Below are 25312 nucleotides of genomic sequence, written 5' to 3'. Positions count from 1 at the left end.
AATAACAAGCAGGGCTGTTTCCATCTGAGTTGCAAGTTTTCAGACTGTTACTCCCCATGCCAGCCATTTATTTAGCGATATCAGTTGTCCGGTGTGGAAAGTAGAATCTGCAATCAATATGGTCCATGTGAATCTGGGAAAGAAAAATGGTGAATAGTCATGTCCTTTTACTAAAATCAGTAGTAGTAGTTTCTCCTTAGAAGTGATGCACTGTGTTTTTGCTGCTGAGAAATGCCCAGGTGACAAACAAGTAGGGTACCATTTATTTGAGAATATACTGTTCACTGCTTTGTTATAGTAGAACCTCGTGAAAAATGAAAACAACGTATGAAACAGCATCATGAGTCCTGATCTATCAATTTAACTCATTTCCCTACATGCAAATTTAGTTGCCTTGTTCCTGTCAATCTAATCCTACCACCGATATCTAGCAGCGTAAAGCCCTGCTGGGACATCTGTCTCTAGCCTTGTCATAAGTAACTACTTTACCTGGAGTGTAATATGAAAAGTTGCAGAAGACTATCTTACTTCCTTATTTATCTTAGTTTTCTTGGTAACAGGCCAAAATGAGTCAGGCTCTCATTTGCCTTTCTTGAAACACTAATCTACAAAGTCAGTCATTGTCACAGCTATTTGTTTGTCAGATATGATTGATGTCTCAGCTTATTAATAAGATTTCTTTTCTTTCTGTTTATTCACACTTTCCCAAATGAATCCTCGCTGGTGTGTTCTGCCTCGGGTATACTTAGCTAATTATTAATTTTAGGTTCTGCTTGCAATTTATTTGAAAGATAAGGTACAGCAGCACGTTTCATAGTACTTAGGTATGTCACTTCACATTGCTCACTACGCCATTTCTCATGACTGCTTTAATAAACAGCCGTGACTACATATGTGGCATTTTGGCAATATGCTTGGGGTCAGCTGTCACTGTAGATATTTTACATTCATGTTTCTCAGGGGAAGCTGTTTCTGTGTTCATAAGCCTATGCCAGTGCGAATAGTCCTCTTAGGTGTAAACTTGAAAAACTTGTCCATGAACAGCTCTGCTCATTCCTAATCATTCTTATTTCCCGTGTTTGTCACAAATTATTTTGTTGCATGAATATCTTTCAGTGTGAAAGACTCTCTGAATCCTGCAAAAAGCTGAGTCCTTAAGCACTCTACTCGCCAAAGGTGGTGTGTTCCAGCCAATTTCTTGGCTTCTCACTTTGTGGCTGTGAATATTTCTTTGTTGGCTCCAGTGTTGCATGGTGAATAAGATTCAGAAACTCGGATGTTGGTTTAAGAGATGCAAATACAAATGAAAGAAAGTGTGTTTAAAAAACGGTCACCCGTGGATGTATGTTAGAGTGGGACATCCTAATACTGTCCAAACAATAGCAAGAAAGCTAAGGTTGGAGGCAACCTCTGTTCTTCTGTGAATGGTCTTGTAAGAGAATGCAGGGTGACATTTCTACTCAAATTTATCCTGATGACGTTTGAAGATTTGCCTGCCTATACTGTCATCCCTGTCTACTGTATTGCAGCATCTTACATTTCTTACACTACATCTAATATCAACCAGCACTCCACGTTGGCTCTCATCTTAATTGACTGAGACCTGCTTCCTTTTCTGGGTTTTTTTTTCTTTTTTTTTTTTTTTCCCCTCCTAATCCTTGACTAGTGTAGGCCAACCTTAACTGACCGTTAAGGTTTTTAGACAAAATTTGCATGTTAGATATAAGCATTTCTGTTATTAAAGCACTAAAGCAAGACTCAGTAGCCATTTCAGCGTTTTACCATATGTGGTGGTTAGGTAGAATCTGCAATGACAGGCAACATGTATGTCTAAAACATGTTTCTAATTTTTTTGTTTTCCCCTGAAAGAGGTTTAGATTCTCAAGCAAAATTTTATAGTATGATAACTAAAAACAAAAATAAAAGCATAATTGCATGAATGCAAGCTTGTACTAGTGAAAAATAATGGAAAAGGGCCTTAAAGTGGAAAAAAACCTGCCTTATGTTTAACAAAAGTAATGAATTAATTTAACTTTCTTATGTTGTCACAGGGGTGTTTCCATGTGTCATCTTTTAGACTAATTGGAATTTTTAATCTTATTTATTAGTCATTTTCTTATGTAATTGTCACAAGAGGTTTACCATCTGCCGGCTCGTCTATATTATCATGCCAAGACATAAACTTCTTGGTGACTGTGTGAACTGGAAAGAAATGATGCAGGTGAATTACTTTCATGTGAATTTAGCATCACAGCCAGGTCTAAGATATCTATCATTGCAAATGTTCTTTTTGATTATTCCCCAGTCTGGGCCCTGCTACTTCACTGAAGTTGTAAAGGGAGAACAGCATATGAGCAGAACAAAATGAGTCCAGAGTACTAGTAGCAACTTCCTAGAAACAGAACGGGGTTAAGCATGCTAAAGGCCCTTCTGGATGCTGCCTGCATTCACCACAGCAAAAGTTCTGCCCCACCCAAGTGGTGGCCTGCAGAGTGCCAGATTTCAGGAAATTATTTTCCTTTGGTTTGTTTTTGTTTCATTCTAAAAGATAGACTTGACTGAATCTATTCACGTCACCCTTTTGTGCTGGCACAGAATATGATATCCTATGACTATGAGTTGACAGGTAGCTGTCAACTCATAGTTGTAGGTTAGCCCCAGGGGCTGAAGAAACATGGTGTAGTGTTGGGGCCCTCTGCCCCATCTTAGCTCTGTGTTGCTCACTCAGGGTCCGTGGGTTCCAGATTCTGAATAGTTGCCTCACTTCTACACATTTGCTAAGGCGCTGCCTAATTGGGCAAATTCTGACTTCGGGTGTTCAGACTGGTTCCTTAGGCAAAAAAAAAAAAAGCCCGCCAGTTGCTCCTTCCGGATCTGTCCTTCTCACTGGCCACTGCTGGCATTCTCGGGTGCAGCTGCTTGTCTCTGACACGCAGCTGAGTGCTCCGCGACGCGCTCCTGCCCCGGCCACAGGAAGGCACGCCCAGGAGCCTGCCCGCAGCCCCGCGGCACGGTGCAATGCTTGTCTTGCCCTTGGGGCCTCGCGCCAGTTCTCTGTGGTCGTGGGGACGCCTGCGCGCCGCCTCACCGCAGTGGAGCGGGTTCACGGCGCACTGCGTGTGCAGCTGCTGGCACTGCAGCTCCTTCCGCACTCGCTCGCACAGGAGCCCGTTCTGCTGCACCGGTTCCGGCGGCTCCTTCTCCGCGCTGCGGGCGGCCATAGCCTCGCGGGCTACGTGGCGTGCCGTAATCTGGCAACGTCCACGTGGTCTCCCCACAAGCCTGCTGATTGGTCCGGCTCGTGCTCCGTGTCCCCCCCCCCCGCCCAAGGGATTCCCTTCCCGCCTCCTATTGGCCGCCGAGTTAAAGCCCCTGGCGCTGATTAGTGGCGGCTGCACGCGGCGGGTTTAAAGGGCCGCCGGGGCGGTGGCACAGTGGTAGCCGTGGAGCCAGGTCCTACTCTCCGACTGCCCAACCCCCCCCGAAATCCAAGTTTCAGGTTGGCTTTGTTGCCTGATGTTGTACAGTGAATAAAATCACTGCTGAAATTTTTAGGTTCAATATCACTCTATTAGCAAGTTTCAGCAGTTGCATTTAAACAATTACTCAAATGCATTTTGACAGTGTCTGTGTACTGTCTTGTGTGTCATCTAGTGTTAGAAAGACTTTTCAATCCATGATATGCAATGTTTTTAATTTTATTCATGCACTTATTCAGTACAACACAACAACAACTTAGTTCTTGAAATAAAAGGAATATTTAAGTTCTTTGTTAAATCAAACTCTATATTGGACACAGGCAACAAAGCTGTTATGGGCCTGGTATATAAATATTTATGAAGGTGATCAGCTTTGGCATATGAGAAGCTTCATTAAAATCTACTATACTACTCAAAATCATAATCCTAAGTAATAATGTTAAGACTTGAAGTAACTGAACTTTTGTTTCATAAGGTTTAATAGACAGTTGAAATGTATATATAACCTTCTAGATGTATCACTTCATGCAAGAGTAGGGATTTTCATATTAATCTGAACAAAAATGAAAAAGAGTAGCATATCTTTGAGGTTGCCCATAACTGGCCAATGGAATGTCTCTTTTGAAACTTTGTAGGGTAAATTCATGAACAGTTGTGTCAAATGATGTGGGTTTGCACTTTCCAAATCCATAGTGAAATTTATATACAAATGTGTATATTATCCAGTGTAGATTTTTTTTAAATTTTCTGTTAACACTGATAATTTCCATGTTCATAATCCTGCATCAACTCAAATGCAGCTATTTTGCTAGAATACATTTGTAGACTACAGCAAAAAATCTCTAAAGCTTTAGTCATAAATATTTTTTTCAAAGAACTATCTAAAAAATGTCTCTCTAGCTCCGTTAATTTATTCCATTCTGCCTCATTATTTTTAACCCACCCAAGACAACCACTCACTTGTTCTTAAATTCTCAAATAGATATAAGGAAAAGATACATTCTTGATCATGTTTCACTGTTGTATGGATGCTAGTGCAAAAAGGTGTATAATGGCTTAGTGTCAGAACATTTTATGCCTGAAGAAACCATAAATACATGCCTCCTATTCAACTTTTCTGGGAGATTAGGCTCATCATTCTCTTAATAGCATGAAACCTTTATGAGAATCTTGTTATACTGTCAGTATTAAAAGATGAAAAGCAGAAAGTCTCTTTGTAACATTATAAACTGTGCTCCACTTCTGTAGGAAGAAAGCTGGACTGTTAAAAATATCAGATGGCAGTACTTGATGAATATTTGCATTATTCTGTTACATGGTAAATTAAAGGAAATGCATTTGATCTGCATACTGACATGATTAATATGTTGTGGGATTAGTTATCCAGAAGCCTGAATTCAGAAAAATCCTTTTCAGAAGAGATTATTTTCCTTATGCTTTACAATCAAAATCAGAAGAAAAAAAAAAAAAGAGCAGCTTTATTTCCAGCTTTTGATCAGAGCTCGTTCTCTAGTTGTATAAGAAGACAGCAAAACATTTGCATCTATTTTCTTCCATGGTTCACTTTCCTAAGCCTTCCTTTACTCTTCTCCTCCTACTTTCTATGCTTTTTAGTACTGTCTATCCTATCTACACAGCAGAGATCTAGAGGAAAGTTGTAGTATTCCTTTTAAGATGGTTTCCCCAATCTCTAGACTTCTGTTGTTATCAGCCTGCACAAAGAACAGTCCTCTGTAAAACCCAGGGAATGTAGTATGCACCCAGACTCCATTCCTAAACACTTACTGTATGTGTGCTATGACAGTAACCAAATTCTAACGTAGAACATATCACCTAGAAAATGTTGTAGCTTGCTCACACTCATACCTGCCAACTGAAGATGACATCTCGGAGCAAAAAATAATAAGTGTTCTTTCCCAATACACCTTGCATTACACTGGAATTGAATTTCAAGTAGATTTGCTATAGAACAAAATGGCAACATGGCTTTGTTTGCTTTACTTCTGCTTCATGCTTTTATAGGTGTGTCTTAGCAGTGCCGAGAAGTGGCTAAAAGTACCTTTAATATAAGCAGTAGCTTACCAACTGTAATTCTTTACGTAGATGATATTTCCTTTTTTCTTAATATTTATCTGATCTTAACTGTTTTTTATTTTTAAGAATAAAACATTAAACATTTTCATATGGATAAGATATGAAAGTTGTTAAGAAGAAAAAACACAAATATAAAGTGGAGAATGATATAAATCTAATTGGCATCTTCAAAAGTCTGTAGTAAAATAGGTCTAACTTCCTGCACTATGAGTATTCTGAAGAAAATAAGAACTCTTCTAATGGATCTTCCTATTACAGTGGGAAACTAAAAAAAAAGTTAAAAGACATTCACAGATCCTAAAATATGTCATCTTTATACTATTTTTAGGGGAAAAAAACCCCACAAAACAACCCAAACAACACCCACCCCACCCCCATTTTGAATTCACCAGTTTCACTTCACCAGCTACTTTAAAAAACATGCAAATATGGTCAGTACGCAAACACGGTTTTCAGAAAGCAGAGCATGAATAATGGAAAGTTTTGAGGGCTGTGTATGTTTCCAGCTGTGAAGCTAGAATAGTAATAGGTAAAGAAATTTCTGGTAAAACTGACTTCAGTGGTAGGAAGAGACAATATCTCAAATATTCTTTATTTTGCTCATGAGGGAAGTGGTTCAGTCAACATGAAACACTGAATCTGAGGGAAACGTTAAATAGCCATAGACCTATTGTTATGGGTTAGGGCTAGTCTGGCCACTAACAAAAGAGAGTGGTGCTCTCTATTAACACAGAATCACGGAATGGTAGGAGTTGGAAGGGACATCTGGAGATCATCTAGTTCATCTCCCCCACCAAAGCAGGTTAGCCTAGAGCAGGTCACACAGAAACGTGTCCAGATGGGTTTTGAATGTCTTCAGAGAAGGAGACTCCACAACCTCCCTGGGCAGCCTGTTCCAGTGCTCTGCCACCCTCAGAATAAAGAAGTTCCTCCTCACGTTCAAGCAGAACTTCCTGTCTTGCAGCTTGTGCCCGTTGCCCCTTGTCCTGTCACTGGGCACCACTGAGAAAAGCCTGGCCTCGTCCTCTTGACACCCACCCTTTAGATATTTATAAGTGTTGATAAGGTCCCCTCTCAGTCTTCTCCAGGCTAAAGAGCCCCAGGTCTCTCAGCCTTTCTTCATATGAGAGATGCTGCAGCCCCTAATCATCTTAGTAGCCCTCCGCTGGACTGTCTCCAGTAGCTCCCTGTCCCTCTTGAACTGGGGCCCCAGGACTGGACACAGTACTCCAGACGTGGCCTTACCAGGGCAGAGCAGAGCGGGAGGATGACCTCCCTTGACCTGCTGGCCACACTCTTCTTAATGCAACCCAGGATGCTGTTGACCTTCTTGGCCACAAGAGTACAATGCTGGCTCATGGTCATCCCATTATCCACCAAAACTCCCACGTCCCTCTCTGCAGAGCTACTCTCAGGCAGGTCGACTCCCAGCCTGTACTGGTGTATGGGGTTATTCCTCCCCAGGTGCAGGACCCTACACTTGCCCCTGTTAAACTTCATTTGGTTCCTCTCCACCCGGCTCTCCAGCCTGTCCAGATCTCGCTGAATGGCAGTACAGCCTTTCGCTCTATCTGCCACTCCTCCCGTATAGTTGGCAAACTTGCTGAGGATATGCTCTGTCCCTTCATCTAGGTCATTGGTGAATATATTGAATAAGACAGGCCCTAATACTGATCCCTGGGGAACACCGGTAGTACAGACCTCCAGCTGGAAAACACCTCTCCCTCCCCAAAATGGGAAGGGAGAGAGAATAAGGGAAAGAGACTTACAGGTTCGGAAAAGAAAACTAAACTAGCTTTAATAAAGCAATAACAATAAAAAAGATAAATAATAGTAATAATAAAATTATGAAATATATAATTTTAAAAATATATTCCCATCCAGACGGGAACTGAATGCAGGAGCTGGATTCCAGAACTGGTTTCAGGAATGCACGGATTGGGACCAAAGACTGAAGACCAGGCAGAGTCCTCCTTGGATGTCGGCCATTGAAGAAGAGAGCTTAACCCTTGTGATCCCTCAGCTTTATACTGAATATGACATATATGGGATGGAATACTTTTGGTCAGTTTTGGGTCATCTGTCTGCCTTGCTCCTCCCTGCAGGTGCAACCTTTTACTTCGTTACTACCCCTTTTCACTTCTGGCATCTCAACATGGGTTACAAAATTTAGCAGTGACCGTGTCTGCTATAGGAGCAAGTATAAGCAAGAACCTTTCTTCATACCATTCCTTGATATTAACTATAAACATCAAGCGCTATAACTACTAAACACAGACACTGTCTGGAAAAACATGCTGCTGATTTCAAAAAGTGCAGTTACTTAAAAGAGACTTAATTAAAAAGTAAAATCACTGAACATCATTAATTCTGTTTTAGCTCAAACCAGGACACCTGTTTATGTGGTTATTCTAGAAATATCAGTTCAAGTAAAAAGAAACAAAGAAAAATCCAAGAAAAAAATAGGAATTAATAGCAATAAAATCACTAAAGAAACAAAACAGACTTGAATGAACAGATCTAGCTGTTGATAATCAGCTATCAAAAAATTGGTTAAGTTCATAGAAATGTTTGTTACTGGGAGCAATTAAATGAGGGAACAAATTAAAACATGAACACATGAGAGCAAAGTTCATACTTGGAAGCAGCAACCTGAAGTTTTTCTAAAGCAAACTTGACTGTGGGTTCCATTACTGGTTACTAAGATGTTGAGACTCAATTCTCATTGCTAGTTCATATTTTTATAGCCAACATGAATGAATTAGAAATATTTTAATAAGTCTTCCAGGGGCAAAATGAAAGATAACTGTGTTCTTAAAATTTATCTAATTCCACTTCATATACCTTTTCCAAAACTGGTTATTTGCGTCTTTAAAGGTTCTCTGTAATCTTTTCTGTATGGACTATAACTGATACAGCAAAAAGAATATTCAGTGATACATTATCTGAATTAAGAAATTCAGGCTTCACCAGCATATGAGAAATAGAACATGAGAACATGAGAGAGCATGAACCAAGTTTCCCTTTAAAAATAGTAAATAATATTCTTTAAATATATTTACTGATTTAAGATGTCTAACTCCTTGATAAATCATTCAGTTAAAATTCTGGACGCAGTTGTTACCATAAAACAAAGGTTTCTCTCAATGAAACATTCAGAAGGCAGGCATAGAAAATTGAAGACACTTTGCTCTACCCACAGCAATTTCAGGCCCATTTTAGGTATGGTGAGTCCATAAAAGGTCCTTTCTGCCACTTCTTCCTCCTCACATCTTCGCTTGCTTCAGTCTGGGGCCTCTCCATGGGCTGATTAATTGAGAAAACATTATCTAAAAGGACTAAATACAAACTTTATTCCCTGTTATGGTTTAGGCTGACCAATACATATGAAAGTTTATGTGCTTATTATATGTTATATCATATAATCACAAATTATCTAATAACAATTACTGTATCTTAGTGATACCTGGTGTCCTGGATTTGCCTAGGACAGGGTTAGTTTTCACAAGAAGCTGGGAGGGGTCACAGCTGGGACAGCCAAACCGAAGTAGCCAAGGGGTATTTGATACCATGTTGACGTCATGCTCAGTATATGGGGGTGGGGGGGAGGGGGGGGGAGGGCACGCAGGAAGGTGCACGGTGCAGAAAGGCAGGAGGTCTGGGTGGTGAGCCATTGCATTGTGTCACTCGCTGTATATATTATTTCCTTAGTATTGTCATCGTTGTTTCTTCTCTCCTTGTGTTGTTCCATTAAACTGATTTTATCTCAACCCACAGGGTTTTACTTTTTCTCCCGATTCTCCACCCCACCGCCAGGGGGAGGGGTGAGCGAGTGGCCACGTGGTGCCCTGTTGCCAGCTGGGCCTAAATCACGACATTTGGAAATATTGGATAAACTGCAATTTTAAGGATTTGCAAACAAGTAGAGGCAAGAGACTAACATCAAAAGCATCCTTTTCTCCCCAGAAAAATAAATGCATTTTTTTGAGATTGTGTGTAAGGTGAAGTGTAATGGAGAATGAAGGTCAAAAGACAAAATGGGGTAAGGAAGTTTAAAGAGAAAAATCCCTCCTCCTAGTGGGGAAAAGTGATTAAATTCTGCCAGAATCTCAGGACAATGCTGTCTGATCTTTCCAAGGACTGGCATGTTTTTACAACTGAGGTTGTCTTATGTCTGCCCAGTGTTTTTAAGAGATCACAGAAAAATAATTGTCAATGAGCAAGGACAAAAACAAAGGAAGAGGGGTGGTGTCTAGCTATCCGCAATGGAAATATTCTTAGGTCACAAGTCATTGCAGGAAAGGAGAAACGTGTTTTGTAAAGTTTATGATCTAAATAAGAAGAGTTTCAGCTCTAATCACCACCTCTAGTACACCTGTAAAAGAGGTGGGAGGAAAAGGCAAATTCTCCTGGAAAATTATAGGAAGTTGAGGAAAGTGAGTGAATCTCTCAAACAACATCCTTAGCAGCTTAACTTGTAATCAGCGTAATACCATGGTATCATTCCCCAGTTATTATTTTGCATAGTCAAACCATAGTCAAAACACAGGCACATCTTTCTTCTCCAAGTTGTAGTGTTAAAAAGTTTGCAAGTCTACTTCAAATATGCATCTTTGGGATATATATATATATATCTATCTATATCTATCTCCCAAAGGGTATATGTATTTAAGGTGTCTAAACTTGGGTCCAGTCAGTGTTTCCTGATAGGTAGTAAATACCCTCAGTTTCGAATGAACCTCCTCACCAGGAAAGAAGGTAAATTTCTCCCCTCATTCTAATGAATGAGAACTGGGGGCAGGAAGGAATGAAGAAAAAGATATTACCAGAAGTTCTGGAAGAGGGAAATGGAGTGGAATGGAAAACCAAATGACACTTTTCTGGAGCCATGGGCAGTTGATAGAAACTGATAAGTGCATGACAAACATTTCGATGCGCAACATTTCATTAGTATCCTGATCAGTAAGAAATTATTCAAGAGATTGTCTATCATGGAGAATTGTACTTTTCATAGTAAGACAATGACCACAATGTCAGGCTTCAAAATAGAGCTGTAATAGTACTGTCATTCACTTCATGAAAGGATTGACAACTTTGAGATATTGCAGGTAATGACTGAGTAGAACAGTGAAGTAGTCAAAAAGAAGTTTGTGACTTAGTCATCCTGCAAGACACTTGCAGTCATTTCACAAGTCACTGTTTTTGAATTATGATTGTAACAGGCACAAAGGCAAGTTAAATGCCTTTTAACATGTTTTCATGTGACAAATATTCATAACAGTCATATAGTCATAGAGTTAAAACAATAAGTTATTAAGCTGTTATACTAAGCTAAGTTGCTATAACTGATATTTCAGATTAAGATTTTAATTATGTTTCTATCTTTTTTTCCTCCAACAGAATAAAAAACCATCAACTTTGGGAGTAAACCAACTTTTTTATCTCATACAAGAATATTTTGAATCAATCCTAAGAGCATTTTGACTACATAGTTCTCAAAGCAAACATATAGCAAGTTTTCAGCCTTAGAAGTGTAATTCTCCTGAAAAAATGTGGCACCTTCTTACAGGATGTATTCTGGGTCCAGTTTTACTTTTGTCTCTTAAATAAGGCAAAAATGATTGCTTTTGGTTGGTCTTTTGCCCTCTTATTCCTATTTAGTGCAGATAAAAGAATTAGAGGAATTATATCATAAATATTTCTGTATTCATGACCTCCTAAATTTTTGATAAATTGACTATTTTATCAACTTAGCAAGGAGTGATAAAAGATTTAAATTTAAAAATCTTTAAGCATTGCCATAGTTTTGTAGTACATGAGGATTGTCATTGAAGCCGTGTAGCTAACATGATGTTTTCCACTGTTGTGTAAATCCTGTATTTGCTTTGTTGTAGATCTGTAAAAATCTCTATATTTTTTCTTTAGAAAAATCACATTTTTTATTCCATGTTATTGTAGTGTGGGATTTCAGTCCATGGACTTTATCCCATATGTTATTTGGTATATTATGTCCTAAACACACACTTGTTGAAGGTTAAATGTTTAGGTTGAGGCCATGCTTCAAATGCTTCACCTGGACTCCAGCAAAGAAATGCAAACTAAAACTAGATTTCCATGAAATAGGACTTATTATTGCTTGAAACTTAACTTACTTTTTTCTGACTCCAAGATCCTTTTGCAGTGTATCTTGTACCTTGAAACCCACATATTTCACATATCCTTTTATTAATATATCGTTTCAGAAACAGCCACTGGATTCATTGTTTCCCAGCTAGCGTGGATTGCTTAAGAAAAAAAACCCTCCAAAATTAAACAAACAAACAAAAAACCCAGCAAAAATAAAAAACAGGAGAAAATGTTACTTTCTCCATAACGTAAGTGTAACTGGCAGTAGCCACTTTATTCCTTTATTTTCTTTTTAACTTAAACATAAACTTGCCTTGGATTTTATAAAATGTCATTTTTACCATTTTAGACACTACAGTAGGTCACATTGGTCACAGCTAAGACTGCAATAGTTATATGATAGCACAAACTTCAATACAATGTGGACTTATAATAGAAAAATAAAACTGCCTCCACATTTTGCTGCATTTAACCTTCTCAATAACACTACAAAAAGTACCCTGATGTAAATTAAATTTACAATAAAAATTAATACATTTCAGTCCTAAAAATATCTGTCATTTGGGTGGCTGCTTTTATTACAGAACCACCTAGAGATTTAAATCTGGTGTAGGATTTCAGTTTTCTTAGGGTCTGGTAAAAATAAGATCCACTGTGAACTGGAACACAATCTAAGCAGTCAGAAAAGCAGTGGAGGGATATTAGCCCAGTGGGTCAAAAGCTTGTTTGGTGTCATAGATTGATTGGATTAGTACTTAGCCAGAAAGCATTTTGGTTTTAGAGGTTATTGTCATCAATTAATAATAGTAAAGAAATAGCCTTATTTTATGGCTTTCCATTTGTCACTGTTTTTCACAAATGATTTCTAGATTCCCCCTGTAAAAATGAAGACACTGTGGCATAGAGTTATGGCTTGCTTCAGGACATTTGGGAGGGCTGGGGAACAAGACAGGTATTCTGTGTGGCAATATTTTAGGCATGAAATCAAAGTAACAAATGCCAACATACTGGTCTTTAATCCATTTCAGAGTGCAAAATGGGTTGATGACAATGTTAGTAGTTCTCTATCTGCTTCTGAGAGTTTTTGGCAGGATTTAGGCATGCAAAGACATACATATGCTCTCATAGACATTATTAAGGTTTTGTGTTAAATCTCTGTGGGAGAGATTAATGTCATGAGTATGCTAGGCTTCCTTATGTGCTGGAAGCAGAGGAAAAATTCCCTGTAATGACAGGACTCTCATTTATGAGCATCAACATAATGGCTCCTTTCAAAGTTTGGTCTTGTGTGGGTAGCATTGCTAAATATGTATACTATTATTACTTACTCTATTATTTTATTTCAAAAGATACCCAAGATTTTTTTCCACATGAAAAAGAAATTAATTTAAATTTGTAAAAAATTATCAGGGATGTAACAAAAGTAATTTTGTCCAGCCTTATTGAATTCTTTGCACTCATAAGAGTAAAGCACTGAAAATCTTAACAAAGAGCAACTTTAATATCTCTGCTTCATTTTTTACTTTGGATTTTGGAGTTACTGTAACAATAAAGGATTTTCTAATTACTGGTCTCTTTGGAATGACCTCGTCTTATGTTAGAGCTCTCTCTCTGTTTGTACTAAGACTTAATATCACAAGCAGACATAGGAAGCTATTTGTCTGCTGGAACAAGGAAACTCTTGTGAAGGTATTGTTTTCTTCCCTGCCTTCAAGGGCAAGAGTCCCTCCTCCCTCTTCTTCCCATTTGAATCTGGGGCTCAGGTGTTTCTAGTTAAAGCAGGTTTTATCAGTGGTCAGGAAGAGCAGGTAACACAGAGTTTGATACCCCTGAACAGTTTCATGTGCTGTTGGCATGAAATTTTGGAGATGCCTTTGTTGCTAGACACAAGAATGTCCCATGAGATTCTGGTCCAACAATAAAGGCTATGCATGTGGTATGAGCTGACACAGGCAGGATGCAGGAACAACCACAAAACCATGGATTAAATGCAAAGAGTAAATTTATTTTTGTTACCTCACAAACTGGGGGATCCCTGAAGCAGCACCCAGGCAGAGGCATGCAAGAGGGAACGCAGGCACCAGGGAGCTTGGTCCTTGCTAGAGGATCACCAAACCTGCTGTATGTGCCTGTTTTTCAGGGATTTGCACAGGCATAGTTTTCCACTTTGATCTTTCCCACAGCAGGGCAGGAATCTATCTCAAGCATGTTTGATAGGGTGCCTTTAAGTCTACCATAGGCCGATGTTATCTGAACACACATGTTCAATAGACAAATATGTCAAACACACAAGGATAGACAACATTAGAATGATATATGAATTTTTCTACACCCCAGCTGCAAGTCACTTGAGTGTGTTTACAATCCTTCTCACCATTCTTCTGTTATTTTACCCCACATGCTGACTTTGACAGACTGACAACCTTTCTGTTTTTTTACCAGAAAGGCCTTTGACCATAGCTTCACAAAAGCCTGGGCTGAGAGGGTTAACAAGCTTGGTGGTCATGGTAAAGTTTGCAGTGATGTTACCTGTTATCTGCTAATTTCTTGAGGCAGACATTCTTCAGAATTTTAGAGAGAAATAACAACCCATACTATTTGTTATCTAAATAAAAAGCACAGGTAGGTTGGACAAGTATATTCTGGGTAAGAAAAGTTTTTCCTCTTACTAATAAATTGCCTTTGGTAGAATCATCTTTGCAGAATTAGAAACCTAGGTTTCTTAGCATAGCTTTCTTTATACTTTTCCGCATCTAACTGACTGTATGCTGCCCTTAACTACTTAACATGTCCCAAAATACATCCTATTAAAGAACTATTTTTTCCGGATTAATGGATTGGATATCTAGCTTAAACTCCCAGAGACTGAATTTATTCTCTTTCTTTCCTTTTTAAATTCCTAATGTTTTTTTGTGTATTTCCAGTTTTGGGGGCTGTGGAGGCAGCCTTTTCCCCAAGACATTGTACACAAATTGTGATAAACATTACCACATCTTGTCCTTCAGGACATAAAATTATTGCTCTTCGCATTAGAAAATAATTCCTACCTACATTCACACTGTGACATAGTCATATAGGTTCATTTGTGTAAAACACTAGACCCATTTTTCCATAGAAACACAGGTATGGTTGCAGAGAACCAAACCAAAGGGATTAGTACTTTTATTCAAGATAGTAGAAGTTGCACACCTAGTCGGTGGAGAATATATGCCCGGCTTTTGAGTTTTGTCAAATTATAACAATTTTCTGTTGTCGTTACTTAAAATAAATCTGAAAATATGCCAAAATACATACACAATGAAATGCAGGGATAGGTAATTTTCCTTACATTTTTAGAGTCTCCAGCACAGCTTTAACTTTTAAAGTCCTGTAAAGCAGCCAGCACAGCCTCACAGCTGTAGTCGTTTTTCAAAGATATAAACATCTTTGGTTTTGCTCCTGTCAAAGACAGCAGAGAGCTCTGTACAGAATTTTCTCACCAGACAGATTTCTTGGCATAGACAAGCTGGGAAGGCAAGAAAGAGTTAAATATTAAAGTTTAATCAAAAGGACAGCAGAAGGAGTCATGCCCAGGTTTTGGAGTCATGGGAATGAGAGCATTTTATTATCCTAAGAATGTATAGTTAAAGAATAATTTAATTACAGTTCTGCATATGATACACATTAAATTTTAGGTTCCAAAACACAAGCTAACATCTCACACTGAAATACATTTTATCAGTTTAAGTACCTACAAAAGAATAGCTCCATTATAATAAGCTACTTCTGTGACCTTTAAACATCACCCTTCACAGTTCAGGTATTCAGATTTTGTCACGTTGAGCAAATTAACAAATGGTTAATAAAATTTATTTTGTGAGACCATCAAAAATCGTGCAAATCATAGTTATATGCTAAATTAGAGGACAGCCAACTAGATCTCCCAGAATATCTGGTTCTTGATTTTTATTGGTTCGCTTTGTGAAGCATGTCAAAGTGCATGTATTTGGTAAGATGTCTGAAAAGTTAAGTCACTGAAACAACTTTCTTCTACCAAGCTTTGCTTAGCAAGCTGGGGATCAAGTAAATGCAAATATTGTATATTTTGTTTTTAAGTGTCTGGAAGGGTATAGTGGCACTGAAACAAATAGTGATACAAATAACTCCCAAGAGTGATGAAATTTAAAGTGTGGTGATCCTGATCAGAAGACCACTGTACACCAAGGAGTTAGTGATCCATAATACAGTTAACCTGAGCATGCTCAGGCCTGTGCTGAGCTGTGCTGCACATCCAGCGTGGCCTTCAGGCTGTGCTTGCTGCAAAATTCCTTGGCTGCAGGATAAACTCAGCCGGCTCATTATAACAGAGCAGCCTGCAGGCAGCTCCCACTAGGTGCCGGCAAGCACCACTTGTGTGGCTGTGCCTTTATCTAAAAGTGCAGCAAAAAGTTCTCATAAGGAGGCCGTTTCTTTTTTTGACTGTAGAAATGATAAATAGATTTGTTTCCTTGTCTTCATGGTGTGCGGCCATGGAGAAATGGATGATGTGAGATCTTAAACATTTAGCAGTGAAAGAAATTGGTAGCGTTACATACAGGCAGTAATACCAGCCAGACTGTTTGGGGTTTCAAAGAAATAAAGAGTAAATGAAGGATTTGAACTTTTCATTTCTGAAATATTCTGGGTTTCATGATTCCCATTGTTGAAGTCAGAGGATTACAATAGATGGAATTAAGTATGTCACTGGATTAGCTATGATGGAGGCAAACTCAGAGATGGGCAGATTTTGTCATTCTGAGGCGGTCTGAGGTATTTTTTTAATGTTTTAAATCCAGCATAACAAGTTGAAACTGTCTTTGAAAAAGAGTAGTGATGGGTTTATGTCCTAAAAGAGGATTCTTTACCGGTGTGCAATAAGCCAATTCCACACACTCAGGAGAGATACTGCATTTATTCAGGCCTGAGTGCTCGGTGGATTTGTCCACAAATCAAGCACATCAAATGCCAGCTTGTGGATCACATTTATACATTGAATTCATACATATTTTGCCTATCTAATACATATTCATTCTCATCAACACAGATTACGTAATTGTGCCAGATCCTTCTTGGCCCTTCTTAAATCCTTCTGCACATGTACTCCTCTTTTTGGTAGTCTCTGGTGGTCTTTAATACAGGAGTACCCTTACTCCTTTTATCCATATAGAGTCACAAGTCATCTAAGGACAACTTTAGACCGTTTTCTCCTGCCAGCTCTTCTTTGAAGTCCTCCAAAAGGAGTATTTGTCCTTTATTAAATGGATAAGGTTGATGGCTAAGATATTCTGTCCTGGGCTTATGTTAGATGTTAACCATAATTCTGTCATGCAATACCTAAACAATACTTGATTACAAGTATTTGTAATATTACATTTATGATAATTAAACACAGACAAGCTAGGGAAAAGATGGCGATATTAACTATTTCAGGTTGTTCAATCAATGATAGTGTGCCTTGGGGTGCAGTTTTACCAGGTGTTCTGATTCACAGCTAATTCATGCTTTCTGTCCAAATCCATTGCCTTCCCTAGTAGCATAATGGTTGTTAAGAGTGATTTGTAGAGAAAGAGGGGAGGAAATTTCCACTTTAAGCCAAGACCCTTGGTCCTTTAACTGTGAAATAAAATTGATATTTTTGTCTTCTGCAACGCTGTGAGCTTTTAGGAGAGGAAAATAGGTAGATAGAATAACAGTCTCATTTTTCACAGCAGTATAGAGGACAGGAGGGAACAAACTGGCTACCAGTCATATATATTTATTGTAGGCTATGAGCTTGGAATGAATTGCAAACTTTTCTTTTGACCACTGAATCATGCAAGAATTTTGAATGTTATTTAAATAGAAAAATTACTGTGAAAAGCTGGCTGTAAAAGGGGATCTTTCTTGTAATTGGACACTGAATTTTGGAAAGTAAGGACCTTTATTCTGATGACTTTGAAATAATTGCTTTGAATAATAATGCAGAAATTCAACTGAATGTCGCTTCTCCTTCCAGGTGTTAATGCTGGGCACTGGGTGGATAATCTGCTATCAAATTTATTGACAAATATGGACTAAATAGGAGAATGATATCTTCTGTCCCTCAGATTCATTTGAATCAACCAGCCCTGTATGCTTTTTCAGAGCTACTCAAATAAGAAATGAAATTTTGGTAAGTTAGCAACTGGGTTGGGGAGGCAGGGAGGAGTAGATAAAAGCTACTTATGTTTTAGAGCTATGATGAACATTAAGGATTGACTGTTATCTGTCCATATATAAATTAGATTGACCTTAGTAAGAATTGCCTGTTATCAAAATAGTGGAATCATTAAAAATGCCATATGTGATGCATATTGTAATAGTGTGCCATACCACAGTAGAACAGAATGACATTACATGAGTAAAAGCTTATTAAAATTAAATGCACTCTAATGTTATAAAATATGTCAAAAGATACAGAAAATTTCTAATACACACCTCTGTATTGAATAAGATGCAATATGCATCTAATAGCGCATCTCTAAAGTGTTTCACTGGAATATTTCACTCATATTCACCTTCAAAATTTTAACATATGATATAAAAGTAGTGAGAAATATAAATTACATATTAACAAATAAAATAGTTCGGTATTTTATCAAGGCTCATTCAGGTTCATATTAAGGTTTCCTATGCTATTTCTGCACAGATGTGAAAAGAAGATTTAATCTACAATAGCTAAGCTTCATACTGCTGGAGAAGTGCAAAAAAAGCCATTTTAAATGCTCAGAGGAGCTAAGTACTTCCTATAGTTCTTGCTTTATTAGTTGTAGTTACCTTTCTAAATGTTGATTTAAATACAACTGATACTTACATGTCCATAAAGGAAAGAATCCAAGAAATACTGATTTTGCCTCATATTTGACATTCAGTAAGATTTTAAAGAAAGCACGTTTCTGTTTTTTGTACATATCCTTTAGTCTAACATTCAATTTGTATATATTCTCATTAGTGCCCATGTATTAAGAGTACTATCTATACTATAAAGATGTTATGAAAAAAAACAGAAAACTGTGAGGGCAACTTAATTTTTTAAAGCATTTGTGACATAATGAAAATTCTGTTGGCAGGCACAATTTCTGTTACAATCATGCTTTTCCTAAAGTATCATTGCCAGGAGTCACTTTCATAACAGGGTAAAAAAGTTGGCAGAATCTGGCCTGATTTGTAATACTGTACCTTCACTGAGTAAAGTATCATCTTTCACTAAGGCTAGTCACCTATGTGAATCATACCTAGAAATGTTTGCTGGTTAGATTCTATTATTTCTACTGATTGCAGCTGTACTGATGAGAACCTACTACCTGTTATATTTCTTTAGTATTTGTCCACTGGAGGCAAGTTATTAATAGTCATAAAATGCTTTCACTGCACCAACACTGGCTCCATTCGTCCTTAACTCACCAAAATGAGCAAATGCTGTATCTCACACCGGGAAGGGCCCAGCTCAAAATTTCAAATGTCCAGAGATATCTACCAGTGGGAAAGTCCCAGCATGGAAAGGTATTGGTGCCCTTGCTTTCCCTTGGCAGAGCTTTCACTGCACCACCAACACTGTGGCTCCATTTGTCCTTAACTCACCAAAGAAGCAAATGCTCTATCTTGCGCTGGAGAGGCCAGCTCAAGAATTCAAATTCAAACCCCTAAGGCCCCGTGTACTTGCCGAGACCGCTAGGGCTTTCACTGCTCTTTCCTGAAGACCACCGTCACCCTTGCAGCATTCCCAAGTGTACTAGAGCTTCTGCTAAGCTTTCCCAAAGCACACAAAGCTCCCTACTACCTCCGCGAGTGCACTGGGGCTTTACACGGGCTTTCCTGAAGCCTGCCAGAAGAACTGCTGCCTTGCTGAGTGCAGGAGGCTTTCTGCTAGGCTCTTCCAAAGCCCAGCAGGTGCCCTGCTGCCTTCGCAAGTGCCTCAGGGCTTCCACAAAGCGCGATGGGACCACCATTGATTTGCCAAGAGCGCCAGGGCCTCCGCTGGTCATTCCTGAAACCCCGCCATCAACTTTGCTGCATTCTCAAGTGCACTAAGGCTTCTGCTGGGCTTTCCCAAAGCACCGTGAGGTCCCTACTAAATCCCTGAGTGCGCTGGGGCTTTATTCTGGGTTTTCCCGAAGCCTGCCAGGTGACCTGCTGCCTTATCGAGTGCACCAGGGTTTCTGTCAGGCCTTTCCAAAGACCAACATGTACCCGCTGCCTTCCCAAAAGCCTCAAGGTTTCCACCAGGCATTCACGGAGACTGACAGGGCCCCTGTGTACTTGCCGAGAGCACCAGGGCTTCCGCTGCTCTTTCCTAAAGACTGCCGTCACCTTTGCGGCATTCCCAAGTGCACTACGGCTTCTGCCAAGCTTTCCCAAAGCACAAGCTCCCTAATACCTCCACGAGTGCACTGGGGCATTCTCCAGGCTTTCCCGAAGCCCATCAGGAGACCTGCTGCCTTACCAAGTGTGCCAGGAATTCTGCCAGGCTTTTCCAAGTGCCCTGCTGCCTTCCCAAGTGCTCCAGGGCTTCCACAAACACTGACAGGTCGCCCAATATCTTGCCGAGAGTGCCAGGGCGTCTGCCAGTCATTCCCGTAATCCCACTGACATTCTTGCTGCATTCTCAATGTAATACAACTTCTGCTGGGCTTTCCCAAAGCACACTGAGCTCCCTACTAACTCCCCAAGTGCTCTGGGGCTTTATCTGGGCTTTCCCAAAGCCCGCCAGGTGACCTGCTGCCTTACCGAGTGTGCCAAGCATTCTGTAGGGATTTTCTAAAGCCCAGCACGTACCCTGCTTCCTTCCCAAAAGCCCAAGCGCTTCCACCAGGCATTCACAAAGCCCGATGGGGCCCCCACATACTTGTCAAGAGCGCCAAGGCTTTCGCTGCTCTTTCTGAAGACCGCTGTCAACCTTGGGGCATTCCCAAGTGCACTACGGCTTCTGCCAAGCTTTCCAAAAGCACACTAAGCTCCCTACTACCTCCGTGAGTGCACTGGGGATTTCTCCGGGCTTTCCTGAAACCTTCCAGTAGAGTGCCTGGGCATCTGGTGGTCATTCCTAAGCCCGTCAGTCACTCTTGATGCATTCCCAAGTGCACTACGGCTTTGGCAGGGCTTTCCCAAAGCACACCAGGCTCCCTACCACCTACCAGAGCACACTAGGGCTTTCTTTGGGCTTTCCCAAAGCTCGGCAGAAGAACTGCTGCTTCACTGAGTGCACCAGTGTTTCTTCTGGGCTTTTCCAAAGATCACCAAGTACCTGCTGCCTTCCCTAAAGCCCCAGGGCTTCCTCCAGGCATTCACAAAGCCTGACGGGGTCCCCGTGTACTTGCCAAGAGCGCTGGGGCTGTCACTGCTCTTTCCTGAAGACTGCTGTCAGCCTTGTGGCATTCCCAAGTGTACTAGAGCTTCTGCCAAGCTTTCCCAAACCACACCGAGCTCCCTACTACCTCTGCTTTATCTGTTTTATCTATATGCTTTATCTACCTACTGCCTAACTAAGAGCAGCAGGGTTTCTGACAAGCTCTTCCAAAGCCCACCAGGTGCACTGCTGCCTTCTCAAGTGCCCCAGGATTTCACAAAGCCCAACAGGGCCCCCATTGAGCTCCCTATTAATATTTTCGATATATTTTTGGTTATAAATATATTTTCTATATGGCCCCCTATCAATTCCCCCCCTTTTCTGTTAAGTAAATTCTTTTACTTGGCTATTCTATCTGATTGGTATAATGCTTCATACATTGAAGTGATTCTTCTAACTCTACGCCAAACCCACATATATAGGGTCACTGCTAGAAATAATAAAATAGCAGTAGCTATCAACAACACTACTATTGGATGCATTAAGACATTGAAAAATCTGGTGGCTGAAGGTGACCACCCAAAAAGCATGTCCCGCCATTTGTGTTCTCCGTCCTTTTTTACCCTTTTCAAGACCCTATTTATCTCATTTGCCTCATGATGAACAGTTATTAGAGTTTCCTGTCCATTATTCTTGGCTTCCTCTAATATCCATATTAAGTCCGGGTGTTTCAACAATCTTTTTGTCACTGCTAAATCTATTCCTATAGGTGTGGGTTCTAGTTCAGAAATCAATGTATAGTTTGATCTCAGGATTTGATGAGAAACCACAGGAGGAAAGTAGCTAAAGTCACATCCTGTGATGGTGGTAAAATTACAAATACAGAAATATGAGTGATTCCTGATGTCTATTTCTACTCCTTCTACAGACACAAAACTACATGTTGTTCTTAAACAAGCACAACCTTTTCCTGCATATACGACAACTGGTTTTGGACTGGCATTTGGGCAAATTTCAAAGTGACACACCTTTTGGTCAATATCCAGGCAAATGTCTTGTGCACTCATGGTATTGCTTTCGCAGAGAAATCCTTGTTGCTCTCGTACAATACAGGATTCTAAATCAACTGTTTGCCATTTGTTCTCTACCTTTTGGGCCCATGTCCTGTGTTCAAAAGGATAAAGCAAAGTTTGACCATGATTTATTCCCAAGGCTATTATGGGATATAGTACAGTCACTGATGCATTGTGGATAGTTAACACGAGGGCAGTGACTGTGTGTGTGGTAGGGTTATAGATAAAGTTTACCATTTCTGACCAGGACTGGAGCTCTCTTTCCATATCAGTGGCACTATCCCAAACTATCTTCCGTATTTCTGTGGGGAAGACCCCTTCCTCTCCTTCCCTTATAATAGATGCAGTTATTGATTGCATCCACAGCTGGGCCTGGATACAGCTCAGGGACAATGAGATATTACATTGGAGCCCTCCAATTGCATCTATAATGATATTACGATCCCTTATGTTTGTCCGTTCCCAGTCTGGTAAAACTTCTGACACCAACCATTGGTGAGCTCCTAGAGCTAATAGGGAGAATTGTAATGGCTGTTGTAATTTGGACAGATCAGCGGTAGAGACAACTAATTTGTTCATTATCACTTCTGAATCTATGGTATTTAGAACCCCAAGCCCTGTCCCTAACACCCCAGCTACATCCCTTGGAATTCGCCTTTGAAAAATATCCGTTCTCCTGCTTAGCCAAGTGGTCCAACCTTCATAGGAAGTCCGTAAGAAAGGGGAACACAATGGTTGTATTTCTGAAACATTAATTTGCATCATCAGTTCCTCCCTTTTTAGAGACCACTGTGGGTTAAATAATACTTGTTGCTGACCTGTATTTCTGATTACATACGGACCAATCTCATAAAACTTAGATTCAAGTTTGGTCTGGGTTCGGACTGTTTGAGTGCTAGTATCAGCTGTATAGGTTGTGCAGGGCCCCACTGTTGTAGAAGGTACAGCATCTATCTTAAATTTAAATGATAATCCTATTTCACCACATGCCCAGACACGTTACAAAGACAGGTTGTGTTAGAGTAAAATTATGCCAACAATCCAAGATACTGCAAGGCTTTCTATTTGTTATTATATTGGATACAGTTATCTGGTTTGCCCTTTTATAGGAAGTTCCGCTAATTACTCAGCATCCTACGCTTGTGTTTTAACCCAGCATTCCCTGCAGTTGAGGCATCATTCTCTGAAGGTCTGTGCTCCAATAATTTTTGGGGTACACTTCGTTTTTATGCATAACCACGGTGGCAAGGCTTAAGCTTTTTCTATCAGAGAGCGGTCCCATATCCCCAGTATATTCAATATGAGCTTGGGTCCATGGCCATTCTGGGGTGTTACCATTCGACCCTTGGGTTACTATAATTACAAATACAATAATTTTCCTGACTAAATCTTGGCAGGTCGAGTAAACACTTCTGGCTGCAATATACTCTTTTCGCTCGGCGAAGCTTTAGTTTCAGTTCATCCTCACCCTGTGTTACTTTCCAAGGAGTTTTTGGAGCTTTCTTTACTCGGGAGTGATGAATCCAGGCAATTTGTTCCCTGATCTTGATTGCTGTGAAAGAGGTGAGAAGCACTTGGTATGGTCCTTCCCACTGTGGCTCCAGAGTTTTCTCTCCAAGAGACTTAACATACACATAGTCTCGAGGTTGTATGTTATGTACTGGCCCATCCAAACCCCTGCATCACGTTCCAAACACCTGTTTTTCAATTTTACGAAGCTGTTTCCCTAATGCCACCATATAAGAAGTCATCGATCCTTCACCAATTTGTGAAGGGGTTCCCTTTTGTACCCCATAGGGTCACCCATATAGGATTTCAAATGGGCTTAGCCCTTCTTTAGCTCGGGGTCTAGTTCATATCTGTAGCATTACTAGAGGTAGAGATTGTGGCCAGGCCAAATTGGTTTCTTGTCCTAATTTAACAATCTGTTGTTTAATCAGGTGATTAATTTTCTCCACCTGGCCACTAGATTGTGGCCAGTATGGAGTGTGTAGTTGCCAATCTGTCCCTAGATGGTAGCTTATTTGTTGCACAACTTTGGAGATGAAGTGCGGCCCTCTATCTGAGGACATCATGCTGGGACTTCAAACCTAGGTATAATTTCTTGTAGCAACACCTTAGTCACCTCTCAAGCTTTAGCTGTTGGCATGGGAAGGCTTCAGGCCTGCCTGAAAATGTATCAATTAGTACAAGCAAGTATTTATACCCCCCCTTTTCTAGGAAGTTCTGAGAAATCAATTTGCCAATGTTGTCCCAGACAATGCCCTTTCCCCATTTGGCCCATTTCTGGTTTTGGGACAATTTTTGGATTAGTCTGGAGGCAAAGGTCACATTGCTGAGTCACTTGTCTGACAGTGGTGTAAAAATTTCAAGCTGTCACGTGTCTGATAAGGTATTTGTATAATGCCTCTGCCCCCAAGTGTCCCTTCTTGTGTTTCGCCTGGAACAATGGCCAAACCGTATAAGAGGGGACTATGAGTTTCCCATGTGATGTTACAGCCCACCTGTCCTCACTGTATGTTCCTTCCAAATCTGTGATTAACTTTCGATCCTCCTTAGTGGATTCTGGCTTACCTTCTAGGGTTATCTGTCCATCTGGGACTAGTGCTCCCTCTGCCTTCACTGTTTCTTTAGCTGCCTGTTTCGCCTCTCTGTCCGTCAGTTTGTTTCCTCTTTCCAATTCAGTGCTCACTTTCTGGTGTGCCCTAATGTGCATAATGGCCACTTTTTCAGGAAGCTGGACTGCATTCAAAAAGTCTTAAAATTTCCTTCACGTTCTTGATAGTCTGTCTTGGTTTGAAAGACAGGTGTCTGCTGAGGAAGGCAGGAGCCTCTCTTGAAATGGAAAATGCAACCCCCTTCCCTCATTATTATAATTTTGAAATTAAGGGGCTTTCAGGCAAAGATATGGGGAATAGGAAATAACAGGTCTTTACTAATATATATAAAACAAAGCAGGAAAAAAGAAAAACCCACTGGTTTAAACTGACAGTCAGAAATACAACCTAACACCCTGTTAGGGTGGCGGTAGCAGTCCGATAAGATGGTGGCTGCAGTCCTCCTGAAGTGATGGATGTAGTTCTGTTGAAGCAGCGATCTTGTAAAAGGGTCTGGTCTTCCTCCGAAGGTCCAGTGGTAGGTAGGTAGCTCTTGTCCTCTGGAACTCCAGTAGGAAAAAACTCCTCTGGGAATCCAGTGGAAGAAGGCTGCTAGGGTGT

At 40.1% G+C, this 25312-nt stretch overlaps 2 protein-coding genes across 2 annotated transcripts; both read right to left on the bottom strand.

Annotated features, from left to right (window-relative positions):
* Positions 1–281: 281 nt before the first annotated feature.
* Positions 282–3221, bottom strand: CFAP144 (cilia and flagella associated protein 144). Its single transcript, XM_086463005.1, is given in 5 exon segments — positions 282–304; positions 1168–1204; positions 1206–1271; positions 2132–2202; positions 3089–3221. Coding segments are annotated over 5 exon segments (330 nt in total).
* An 11867-nt stretch (positions 3222–15088) lies between these two features.
* Positions 15089–22856, bottom strand: LOC147415846 (uncharacterized). The gene is made up of 5 exons (XM_086463004.1): positions 21496–22856; positions 20511–20631; positions 20179–20274; positions 15179–15204; positions 15089–15137 (listed from the first exon to the last, which is right to left on the bottom strand). Exons 1-5 carry the CDS (start codon positions 22854–22856, stop codon positions 15089–15091), a joined length of 1653 nt encoding a protein of 550 aa, XP_086319130.1.
* Positions 22857–25312: the final 2456 nt, after the last annotated feature.

The sequence above is a fragment of the Leptosomus discolor genome, chromosome 3 (genome assembly GCF_034619465.1).
Source record: "Leptosomus discolor isolate bLepDis1 chromosome 3, bLepDis1.hap2, whole genome shotgun sequence".
Classification (NCBI taxonomy): domain Eukaryota; kingdom Metazoa; phylum Chordata; class Aves; order Leptosomiformes; family Leptosomidae; genus Leptosomus; species Leptosomus discolor.
This window is presented reverse-complemented; position numbering and strand designations above follow the sequence as displayed.